Source organism: Mchenga conophoros, linkage group LG12 (genome assembly GCF_057382185.1).
Source record: "Mchenga conophoros isolate Kocher_MC1m ecotype Shallow Benthic linkage group LG12, M_conophoros_male_GT1.1, whole genome shotgun sequence".
Taxonomy (NCBI): Eukaryota; Metazoa; Chordata; class Actinopteri; order Cichliformes; family Cichlidae; genus Mchenga; species Mchenga conophoros.
In genome coordinates, this window is record NC_140537.1 from 15,228,256 (window position 1) to 15,240,125 (window position 11,870).

Here is an 11,870-nt window from a genome sequence, read left to right on the forward strand (position 1 = left end):
ATATAGTGCCTTAATTCCACACACTGTTTGGCATATTGAAAAGCTTCATTTATTTCCAGACAGCCACAGATAAGTGATACCCCTAGAGTATAATTAAACTGCAATCATCCATCATTAGTCATGCCATGACAGCCTCTGTCCAAATAACCTTCCCTGCTTCAGAAATGGGAATAACCAGTTTTTTAGGAGAGCAGTAGGTGTGCGTGTAGAAAAAGCAGAATCTGGCCCCATGTTATGGTTACAAATTGGCATATTTGAGTTGTGTTTTTAAAACAAATATTGTAAATTTATTCTAGACTCATTCAAGTATTTGCCGAGAGGTCCTTCCCTTATCAAAGGGACCAGGCACTGTTTGACCCAGGTTACCAAAAGTCTGTGGCACCCCTAGGAGGAATATACTATTACTACATTTACATAAGCGGATGCTCCCAGAATAATGTGTTACACAGATGTTCAGTCCGCATACTGGGAGAATCTGTGTCCACCAAATTATGAACAAACGCCATAAAAAGTTTTATTAGCAACTTGGCATTTTCTCTGAATAGATGAAATATTCTCAGCACATTTGCAAAACTCGAATTACACATTACGTGTTATATGTAAAGACTGTTAATCCTCATGTGGCCACATGGGAGCTATACTGATATAAATAGTGTGATGTTCAAAATCTTAAACTAAATTTGGGAACCCAAATTCAGTATAATGCAAAAACAGAAGCTGTATAATTTGTATCAACCTTGAAAGTCAATATCTGGAATGAACATTTTTATTCTTCAGCACAGTCTGTTAGGTAGTTTCATTGTAATTTATTTAGTCTTCAGGAATAGCTCTCCAGGATTCTGGAAGGACATCCAAAGCTGTTCTTTGGATGGTGGCTGCTTTTTGTTCCATTCTCTGGCAAGATGATTCCACACTTCTTCAGTAACGTCTTGTTTCTTCAAGACACGACTCTTTGAACTCGTCTGCAGTAGATAGTATTTTAAGTATGCCACTGAACAGGCTGAATCGGAGGGCCAGCTCTGTTCTAGGATGCCCTCTAGACCCAGGGGAGGTGGTGAGTGACAGGAGAATGGTGGCTAAGCTGTCATTCCTGTTGGACAACATCTCCCACCCCATGCAGGAGACTCTAACAGCACTGAACAGCTCCTTCAGTGGCAAGCTGCGGCACCCCTCTTTCCTTCCCACTGCTGTCAGACTCCACAACAATGACTTCGCAGTATTTTATTCTGTTGTATATAGTATCTTGTTCTTATTATCTTATCCTATTCCAGGGTTTTTCTTATTTTTTGGTACTGTAACTGTGCACTGTCCACTTTCTGCTGTGACACAACAAATTTCTGACATGTGGGACTAATAAAGGTTATCTTATCTTATCTTATCTTATCTTATCTTATCTTATCTTATCTTATCTTACTTCTTCAGCCTTTCACTTGTCCAGTTTCCTCAAATTTCTTAAGGACACACTCCACACCATGTTAAGATATGCCAGGTTGTCACCTTATACTTCTTTGGGAACCACATTGCTGACTCCCAATAATAGTATTTTATGTTTATCAAACTGTGTTATGTTTGGCATATTTTGTAGATTCAACAAAAGAAACAGGAACTAGTAACAAAGTACCTAAAGACACAATTTAAAATTTAATGCCAAATGAAACACGATTCTTTGCTAACTGGTCTGTTATGTGTAAACACAATAGTGGTTCAAGTGTTTTGGCTACAAATAACAGACAGACCGAACTGAAAATGAACCAGAAAGCAGCAGATCTCCAAAAAAAAGAGAGCTTTGAATCACCTTCAGAAAGCCCAGGAAACTCTTGCTCTAGACTACTTAAAAATTAGCAGAAAGTCTGGCTTCTTGGAAACAAAATATAAAGAAATGAGGGGTGAGTCAAGACTTTTGCATGGACCAAATACCAAATTTACAATTTGGTATTATTAGTCTGTCCTTTCCTGCTCTGTCTTTCTCTCATCCTTCTCTGCATCTTCTATATTATACATTCTATATTATGTATTTACACAATTACAGGTCAGGAGAACCTTTTCACACCCTGCTGCCTAAAATGAAGTTCAATTATATAATCTAGAACAGTATTATATTATGAGATTATTAAGGGATCTTAATAAATTTCAAAGTGATTCAGCTGTGTTCGACCTACTCACAGCTGCGCATAGGAGCGAACAACGGCCTCTTCCGTTTACTTATGATTATGAGCATCAGTGAATAGCTACTGCAGATCATCGCATTTGGTGTGTTTTATAACAAAGCATATTTATATGTCAGTAAAATAACATTTTTCATATATATACATAAGTCGATCTAAATGTATTAATGTACGCCGGTCTATCGAGTTCCGTGGTGAACATGCGTATGTTTCTGCGCAGGTTTGATCCACCTGAACTGAGTGGACGGTGACAAATGCGGAAGTGTCATGGCGTCGTGCTGCAGAATCATCAACACTGTCATGCAGTGTCCCACACAGCACTGGTAGAAACAGTCTGTAATGACTCTGGGGTTTTGGATTAATATTTCATAAGGACGTCAGAGGGACAATAACGTAAGTAGGCGAGAAAGCACAGCATATGAAAAGTTCGTCCTGAAAGTTAAAACAAAGTCTCCCGTGTCATTGTATTTCACTGGAATGTGGCCACGTGTTGCTGAGGTAGTCTAAAATCATTTCAAAGAATTAAAATGTGTCTGCAGGATCTCTGTTTATAGTGATACAATAACGTGTCAGTAATTTATGTCACAGTGTTATAAGCGCTACTTTAGTAAAAACACAAAAAGTAGAAGCTCAGATTTACATTGTTGTCTGTGTTCAGAACAAAAAGATAATGTATATTACAACGAAATTAATAAGTACATACTACATGAATCAATTATGTCAACAGTATGTTCTGCGGTCTTATAGAGCAGGGTATATATCTATATTCACCCTTTAAAATCTGAAGTCACATTTAAACATATAATACTATATAATATAAACATTTAATCCTTTTTAACATTAAGATTTTAATTTAAAAAAAATAAGAAAATTCTATTTCAGCTTTCATGCTGCATTGGACCAATGGGACAAGCTGTACCATTTAAAAACAAAAATAAATAAATAAACCAGTAGCTAGTTTAATTGAGTTCTTTTTCTAACTTCGCTCGGTGTTTCACTATGGGAATCGCCTCGGCGTGACCAACTACGGAAGCTCCAATGACACCACGTCTGTCTATGACAGACCTGTCGAGCCGTGCTCAGGGCTCCGCCCCCTCGTACTAACACGGCCGACCAGCTCCTCCTAACTCATTCTTGCTTTCTTCCCGTGAGAAACTACTTTGAGCTCCCTCAGCGCATCCAGGCTAACTTGATTAGCTGCTTAACAGTTCTCAGGCGTCCCGTGTAGGAGTACGTCGCCGAACGCAGTTTTTCCGGTTCCAGTTTGGATCGTGCTGAGTAAGTCCTTCGAAAGAAGTGTACTTAGAGTTGCACTGTGGAACAGCAACCGCGTCAGGCGAGCTGTCCCAGCGGTTCCTGGTTTTAGTTAGCGAGGTAGCCGACGTTGTGTGACTCGGGCTAACGCGTTACGGCGAGCTGTTCGTTCAGTGTCCGGCTAGCATTAACTTGTTAGCAGGCCACGAACCACATTAGCGTCTCACTAGCATTAGCTTGTTGGTCGACGTAGGGTTCGGTTAGCATTAAGTTGCTAACGATATTGGCTAGCGGAGTGCAGCCAACGTGTCACGACGAGCTGACTCCCGCCGCGACTAGATCGGATTTAACACCCGCTGCTAGTCCTAGTTACTTACGGGCTAACGTGTCGAGACGAGCCTGGTGTAGCCTAGTCTCACCCCTTTCCGCTAACCATGTCTACGGCTCCTACTCCCGCCAAAAGGTCGGAGCCGAAGGCTAAAGAGGCTGCATCCCGCCCGTGCCCCGCATCATGCGGTGCCACCATCTCGGGCAGGGACCCTCATCCAATGTGCATCGTCTGTATGGGTGCCAAGCATGCTCAGGCTTCACTGGCGGACCCTCAGGGATGCCCACACTGTGCTTTGATGCCAGAGAAAGTCCTGGAAAGGAGGCTGAGAGTAGCAGTAACGAACAGTCAGGACCCCTGCCTGTCGGCTGCTACTGCTACGAGCGATATCCGTCATCCGCGAGCCTCCACAAGCTGGGCGGACATGATGGAAGAAGAGTCCCCGCTCATGCCCCCATCGTTCGAGGACCTCCTCGATCAAAACGTGGGCGAGCCGGGTGGCGAGGACGCGGAGGGCGATGCCGACTCCGACCTCCTCGACCTGGAGGACATGGATGAGGAACAGGAGGATGACTCTACCTTTCCTCCCCAGCAGTCCAGGCCACCGAGTGGGGCTGAAGTTGCACCCCTGGTGGACAGCAATTTGTACGAGGTCTGTAAACGGGCTGCTGCCAAGCTAGGCATCCCATGGCCAGCCGCCCAGGATGCCGAAGGGGCAGAACGTGACTTGTATGACGGCAAGAGGCTCCCACCAGCCTTGCCGCCATCAAAGCAGCTTCTGCCAGCAGTCCCAGCCTGCATGAAAGAAATGAGTCGCTATTGGTCAAGCCCTTTTAAAAGCAAGCTTCCGACCAAGGGCTGCTCTAAGCTTGAGATCCAGGGGATGGGTGAACTGGGGCTGACTGAACCCCCAGCAGTGGAGCCTTCAGTGGCGTATCACCTTCACCCTAACCGCAGGGCAATCTCAGCTTCTTCTAGCATTTCTTTGCCCAACAAGATAGATCGCCTCACGGCATCTATTTATCAAAGGACATACAAATATGCTGCACAGTCAGTGTGCTCGCTTAATGCAGTCACACTGCTATCAGCATATCAGGCAGAAATTCTGGAAGACATGGGCCGTCAGCTTGACTCGGGTTCCCCGAACCCAGCCCTCTGGGATGAAATCTGCGTGGTTAATGATCTCATTCTTCGCTCCTCCAGGGGAGCAGTCCAAGGGTGTGGTCGCGTTATGGGCCTTGCAGTCTCGGGTGAGAGAGCCTTGGGGCTAAACCTGTCAGGCCTGGGTGATGCTCAGAAGGCTGAGGTCATGGATGCAGCCTATGACCCAACCAAGGGTCTCTTTGGCCCAGCCCTGGAGAGAATGAGAGAAACAAGCACCCGCAGAAAGCAGGAGGGTGAAGCATTCAATCTCTGCTTACCCAGAAAACCTAACTCTCAGCCCCAGCAGGTGCCAAGAGCTGGCTTTGCAGCAACAGCAGCAGCTGCGAGAGGGAGACAGAGTGGGGTCAGAATGCAGAGAGGAGCAGGAGGCCAGCAGGGTGCCCACCAGGCCAAGGTAGAGAACCGAAGACCTTGGGGCAAGCATTCCTTTGCAGCAGTTGCTGCAAAGAACAAGCCGTCACACCCCGGAGAGGGAAAAAAGAAGCGGTCAGCCTAGCACACCTGCAGCATTCTGTGTCACCCCTCTTTTCTTCCCCAAAGAGAAGGAAGGTGTTAGAAGGGGTAACCAAATCACTCCAAAGTTCAGGGTCTCCGGAAGTTTCCAGTTCACCAGGAGCACCCTCTCAGTCTCCTCCTCCAGTTCAGGGAGGACAGACTTGTGGACAAATGGCGCAGTGTCACCAAACACTTCTAAACACTCTGTCTGTGTCACCAAGCGCTGCCCAGAGTCACCAGACACTTCACTGTGGTTTGGGGGTAACAAAAGAAATAAAACGTGCATTTCTGCAGCCAGGCAGTTTGCCAAGGGCAGAATGTCCCCCCAGTTTCAAAATAAAAACAAAAGAAAATCACTGCAATTATGTGTTCCCAGCTCACGCTCTTCCCGAGGGGGAGAGCCCCAACTCCTTCCGGGAGACAGGGGTGACGTCACGCTACCGCTTCTTCAGAGGCCCACTCGCAGAGCGGCTGGAGCGGTGGCGCGCATGCGCAGTTCATCCCTGGGTCTTGTCAACCATTTCCCATGGTTACAGACTACAGTTTGCGGCAAAACCACCGAGATTCGGCGGAGTGTCAGCTTCTGTGGCCAGTCGCGATTCAGCGAATGTGCTGGAGGAGGAAATATCCTCCCTGTTACACAAACAGGCGATCGGAGCGGTTCCGAGCGAAGAAGCTCAGCAGGGCTTTTACTCCCGCTATTTCCTCATCCCGAAAAAGGATGGAACGTCGCTCCGTCCTATTCTGGATCTGCGTGTGTTAAACAAGCATTTGAGAAAGTACACGTTCAGAATGCTCACACACAAGACGCTTTGTCGCTCAATTCACACAGGCGATTGGTTTGTTACAATCGACCTATCAGACGCATATTTTCACATCGCCATTTATCCTCCACACAGGAAATATCTCAGGTTCGCTTATCAGAGCGTAGCGTACGAGTTTCAAACTATCCCATTCGGGCTATCCTTAGCTCCGAGGGTGTTCAGCAAATGTGTGGAGGCAGCGCTGTCTCCGTTAAGGAACAGCGGCATCAGAATATTTTCTTACATAGACGATTATCTAATATGCTCACGATCGCGCGAGCAGGCGATCAAAGACTCCGAGGTGGTGGTGAATCACCTCACGGAGCTTGGGTTCACTATCAACCTGGAAAAGAGCCACTTGGAACCCGCACAGTTTACAGAGTATCTGGGGCTCAGAATAGACTCCATCTCTTATCGTATCGCACTTTCAGAGCGGAGGATCGCATCCTTCACTCACTGTCTTTCCCGTTTTCAGCTGGGGAAAGTCGTGCGGTTCCGACTCTGTCTTCGCCTCCTCGGCCTCATGGCCTCGGTGATATCGGTGGTACACTTGGGGCTGCTTATGATGAGAGATTTTCAGCGGTGGGTCGCTTCTCTGCAGCTGTGCCCTCGCCGACATCTCAGTCGTGGTGTAAAAATAACGCAGCCGTGTATTGCGGCTCTCCGGCCCTGGAGGAGCCCGACAGCTCTCGTGGCGGGGGTACCGCTCGGGGCAGTATCATCCAGGGTGACGCTGACCACAGATGCATCCCTGTCAGGTTGGGGTGCAACTATGATGGGCAGAGCAGTGAATGGCGTTTGGTCACAGAGACTCACTCTGAATCACATAAATGTGCTGGAGCTCCGCGCGGTGCTCCTAGCCTTAGGGCATTTTCTGCCGTATCTCCAGGGTCAACATGTTTTAGTGAAAACAGACAACTCCACTGTAGTTGCTTATATCAACCGCCAGGGCGGCACCCGTTCCCGGCAGCTACACAGGTTAGCCAGGGAAATAATTATGTGGAGCAGCACTCGGCTCCTCTCCCTTCGGGCAACTCACGTGCCAGGAATTCTGAACAGGGGGGCGGACCTCCTGTCCAGAGGAAATCCACTGTTCGGAGAATGGAGGCTTCACCCACAGGTGGTGGAGCAGATTTGGCAGAGATACGGCCGGGCTGCCGTAGATCTCTTCGCCTCATGAGAAAACACACAGTGCCCCCTGTTTTTCTCCCTGTCAGACGCACACGCGCCACTGGGCGTGGATGCGCTGGCCCATCCTTGGCCAAAAACTCTGCTGTATGCTTTCCCTCCCCTCAGCCTGATCTCCCCAACACTGATCAGAGTGAGGGATCAGGGGCTGTCTCTGATTTTAATAGCTCCACGGTGGCCATCCAAACACTGGATAGCAGAAATCATCCAGCTTCTGGTGGACGAGCCATGGCCACTCCCCATCCGCAGGGACCTTCTGTCTCAGGCGCGGGGGGAGATATACCATCCCCATCCAGACCAGGTTGCTCTCTGGGCCTGGCCCGTGAAAGGTGGAATTTGAAGGCAGCAGGCATGCCTCCGAAGGTTATTGAAACCATTCAGAATGCCAGAGCCTCCTCCACCCGTTCCATTTACAGCAGTAAATGGCGTGTTTTTGAAGAGTGGTGCCATGAAAAGCAGATTATCCCTTTTCAGTGTTCAGTGGTGGAGCTGTTGTGTTTTCTTCAAGACTTGCTGGACAAAAGGAAAGCTTTTTCCACTATAAAGGTCTATTTAGCAGCTATTTCAGCCTGCCACGTGGGGTTTGGTGATAAACCTGCTGGGCAGCACCCCCTTGTAGGTCGCTTCATGAGAGGAGCGCGTCGAACGCTCCCAGTTTCTAGACCACTGGTCCCTTTATGGGATCTGTCAGTCATTTTAGACGCCCTCTCCCACCACCCCTTTGAGCCTATTGGGGCAGTGGGGTTGAAGTTTCTCTCTCTTAAAACCACTCTGCTGTTGGCTCTAACCACAGCCAAGCGAGTTAGTGAATTACAGGCTCTGTCTATTCACCCCTCTTGTTTCACTATGGGAATCGCCTCGGCGTGACCAACTACGGAAGCTCCAATGACACCACGTCTGTCTATGACAGACCTGTCGAGCCGTGCTCAGGGCTCCGCCCCCTCGTACTAACACGGCCGACCAGCTCCTCCTAACTCATTCCAAGCAGATTTCTTTCCGTGCCTAAGCAAGGAGGGAAGTGTTGGTGAAACACCTCACTCTGTTATCAAAGAACCAGGGATTACGTTAAGTAACCCAACGTTCTACAACATACTTCTAAATTGGAAAAATAAAGCTCCCCCAACTCACTCTGCCTTGTTAAGAGACACAATGTATCATTTACAGTTGGAGAAAATTACATTTTCATTGAGAGATAATGTTAAACAGTTTTTAATGTTAAACATTTCATTTGTTCTACAGACAGGCAACCCAACATTTAGCTTCATCATTATTAGGATTTTTATGCGTGATATCTGTTTGTAGACTTATATAATTGTATGTAATTATACATGTATATTGTATATTGAGGTAGGATCAAATGAGTTTACCTTTAAGTCTGTTTGTACCAACCCTTTCTTTATCTCATTATTGTTTAAAGTGTATTTTGTTGTTATTTTAGTCATGTTCAAAATAAATCAATCATTCAGTGGAGAAAGAAAAAAAAATATATATATGTCTCATTTTCAAGACCTATTCTACTTACCAGTTCCAGTCTTTGTGGAAGTAGAGTTTAAAATGTGCTAAGAGGCATAAGTACCAATGTAAAAATGTTCATACATAAAGTAAATATAGCTAAACAGTTAAGAGTAATCAATAGGCAGTAGCAGTAAGTAGCCTTGCAAGGCCAATTTGGCCATGTCCACATAGTGTGATTGGTAATCTGATCCAGGACTGTAACCATTGGCAATCGGCATGCTGACTGTTGAAATGTATGTTATATATAAATATGAGAATGTTATAAGAAACAATGTTAATATTTGTAATATCCATCCCATGGTCGATCCCCTGCCTTTGCCCCAATTCAGGATGTCGGACGCAGGTTCAGGCGACCCTGCTGGTCGGGTGCCGACTCCTGGAGGGAGCGGTAACAAAGGACTCCTGATGAGCCGTCGCCCGTCAGCTGGCATCTCTCCTGGCCGCCTCCCCACGATGCGATCCAGAGACCTCACATTAGGAGGAGTGAAGAAGGTCTGACATGCCTCTGTTTCACTAACTCACTCGCTTCATTTAACAACAACAGAAAAAAAAAGCGCAAATGGATACTTTAAATGAATACATTTGTTGTCTCATCTCTTGCATTTATCGTTCTTCTTTTTACTCTTTAGAAAACGTTTACACCCAACATTATTGGCCGAAAAGTTAAAGAAGAGTAAGTTCCCGAAGCGCTAAATAAATAAAGTGCAGACATCCAAAGCCAGCTGTTTCTTTGACTGTTATTTTCTCACACTAGAACAAAAGTTGAAGATGGGCAGAGGAGAGAGAGGAAGGAAACGGATCGAGGTCGGGGTCCCAGAATGAGAGGCAGGGGCCGAGGCCATCAAGAGCTCATCCAGTCGCACTCCATTTTTGAACAGGGGCCCGGAGACATGATGATGAAAAAGAGAGGTGGGAGACCCGGTGCTCCTCACGCATCGTTTACGTGTGTGTCTTACAGAGTCTCTATCGCACCAGCATAATTCTGTGTCACCCACACACACAGGCGGCTATGAAAGCGAGAGAGACGCTCCAAGCATGGGACCCTCGCCCATCATTAATATCAAAAAGGAAAAGCGAGAGACCGAGGAGGAGACCAAAGAGATCCTGCGCAAGCTGGAACGAGACAACGTGAGTCTCTTGGTTTTCACTCGTCTTTGTTTGCGTAACTAAATACGTACAATTTCATTTATATAGCACCTTTAGAATAAGACCTAAGGGACTTGCTTGGGTCATATAGCTGTAAAACATTCACTGATGTAACCTGGTTCTAGTCCATGATGAGCTCTAGTCAGAACGACAATCTTGAAATGGGCTCCGAGTTCAGCGGGGAGCCGGTGCAGCTGGATCAACAACGGTTTAAATGTATTTAGAAGATTTAGTCAGAATCCTCGCTGCAGGTTTTTGAACAACCTGCAGATGTTCCATGGGGTTTTTGCTTAGACAAGTAAAGGATTATATCTTTTTCCCAATGCTTATTGTGTTCTTTTAGTTTGTGGATGATCCCTTCCTGCGGAGTGAGAAGAGGAGCTGCCCTGTCCAGCTCCCCCTCGCTGTGTCAGGATGGGGATTCAAGGATGAATTTAGTGACGCTTCTATTAAAAATGAGAAGAAAGAGGAGGATTGTGAACCAATGGAGCCTGCAGCTGAAGGTAAATGTTTGTACCTGCGTTGGACTCAGAACTTGTTTAATTTCCTTTGCAGCATCATGAAATTAATCGTAACTTTGTCTTCAGTGAAACAAGAGCCAGAGGAAATTGAAATAAAGAAGCCCGAGGCAACTTGCAGGCCTCCTCCTCTCCCCGAGCCCGAAGTACTCCCTGACCTGCTGCACAGATGGAGTCTGAGCAAAGTGGAGGAGCTTTTCTTCATTCAGCTACCAGACTCGCTGCCCGGCCAGCCTCCCACAAAAGAGCACAAGCCGGTGAAAACAGAGGTGCAGTCAGAGGATGGGCAGTCTGTGCTCCTGAAAACAGAATCAGAGGTAAGCATACAGCTGGGGTCCAAGTTTAAGTCCACGATGTCGTCATGTTCTTCTGAGTAGGTGGTGTTTTTATACCAAACAGGAGGAGAAAGCTGAGGACAACAGCTGCAATCTGAAGGATCTGCGGGAGGGTGTTGTGGGAAAGATGCTGGTACGCAAGTCTGGCCGAGTGCAGCTCATACTGGGGCAGGTGACGCTCGATGTGTCTCTAGGAACATCCTGCTCTTTCCTGCAGGTACAACACAAATTTATTTCTTTGAGGATTTTTTATGTCTTTTTCTGAGTAATGTATTTATTTCCATCTTCCAACATTCTCCTCCGATCTGTTGTATTTGCACGATAAAAACATTTCTGACGCGCTTTTCCTTCCATCCCTTCTATTCACAGGAACTTGTCTCTATCAATACAGAGGGGAAAACGGGTAACTTGACTGTATTAGGGAACGTCAAACACAAAATGGTTTGCTCACCGGACTTTGAAGCTCTGCTGGAGAGCAGTTCTTGATGCTCATCAGAGGAGCAGGCGACTGATCCTCCTCAAGTCCGATGGACACTTGCGGAGAAGTTGACAAAAGGCTAGATACTACAAGGCTGCTGCACCCGTAAGGCTTACAAGTAGAGAGGTAGCTGGCTGAGATTTTGTGTTTACAGAGTGGTTATAAAACACTATCTATAATTAGGAAACAAAAGTTTTATTTTCTCTCATTCATAGAGTTTATTAATTCATGGTTGTAAGCTTGAATGACGTGCCAAGTATCAGTACCATTTTTCCTTCTCTGTATCTGAAATTACTTGAAAAGACTTTACATGGATGTAAATGTGTGAATAAAAAGGGTCTGTTTTTGTTATCAAAGTATTTTCAATTGTTTAAAAGTTGGTTTGTGGAAATTACAAAAATAATTACTTTCTTTTTGTAGATAAAAATATATATATATTTAAAAAAAACATAAACAACAAAGGCTTTATTTTTTGTTTTGG

The 11,870-nt window shown here is 46.0% G+C and overlaps 2 protein-coding genes across 3 annotated transcripts; both read left to right on the forward strand.

The window, feature by feature from the left end:
* Nucleotides 1-2,387: 2,387 nt before the first annotated feature.
* Nucleotides 2,388-11,745, forward strand: polr3d (polymerase (RNA) III (DNA directed) polypeptide D). Of its 2 annotated transcripts, none has more exons than XM_085293956.1 (9): nt 2,388-2,558; nt 9,242-9,404; nt 9,542-9,585; nt 9,667-9,821; nt 9,916-10,040; nt 10,402-10,561; nt 10,646-10,893; nt 10,976-11,128; nt 11,281-11,745. In XM_085293956.1, the coding sequence occupies exons 2-9, from the start codon at nt 9,243-9,245 to the stop codon at nt 11,395-11,397; spliced, it is 1,164 nt and encodes a 387-aa protein (XP_085150082.1). In that variant the 5' UTR covers nt 2,388-2,558; nt 9,242; the 3' UTR covers nt 11,398-11,745. The 2 variants fall into 2 exon arrangements, with proteins under 2 accessions (XP_085150082.1, XP_085150083.1); XM_085293957.1 differs by lacking the exon at nt 2,388-2,558 and adding an exon at nt 3,146-3,443.
* On the forward strand, nt 3,842-5,407 carry LOC146562311 (uncharacterized). The gene has a single exon (XM_085295262.1). It carries the CDS (start codon nt 3,854-3,856, stop codon nt 5,405-5,407), a length of 1,554 nt encoding a protein of 517 aa, XP_085151388.1. The 5' UTR covers nt 3,842-3,853.
* Nucleotides 11,746-11,870: the final 125 nt, after the last annotated feature.

Bases quoted from the DNA above. Each gene is read 5' to 3' on its own strand.
- LOC146562311 (XM_085295262.1), top strand. From the start codon at position 3,854: ATGTCTACGGCTCCTACTCCCGCCAAAAGGTCGGAGCCGAAGGCTAAA.
- polr3d (XM_085293956.1), top strand. From the start codon at position 9,243: ATGTCGGACGCAGGTTCAGGCGACCCTGCTGGTCGGGTGCCGACTCCT. The intron at 10,041-10,401 runs GTGAGTCTCTTG...GTGTTCTTTTAG, and splicing joins GCAAGCTGGAACGAGACAAC to TTTGTGGATGATCCCTTCCT. The intron at 10,562-10,645 runs GTAAATGTTTGT...CTTTGTCTTCAG, and splicing joins AATGGAGCCTGCAGCTGAAG to TGAAACAAGAGCCAGAGGAA.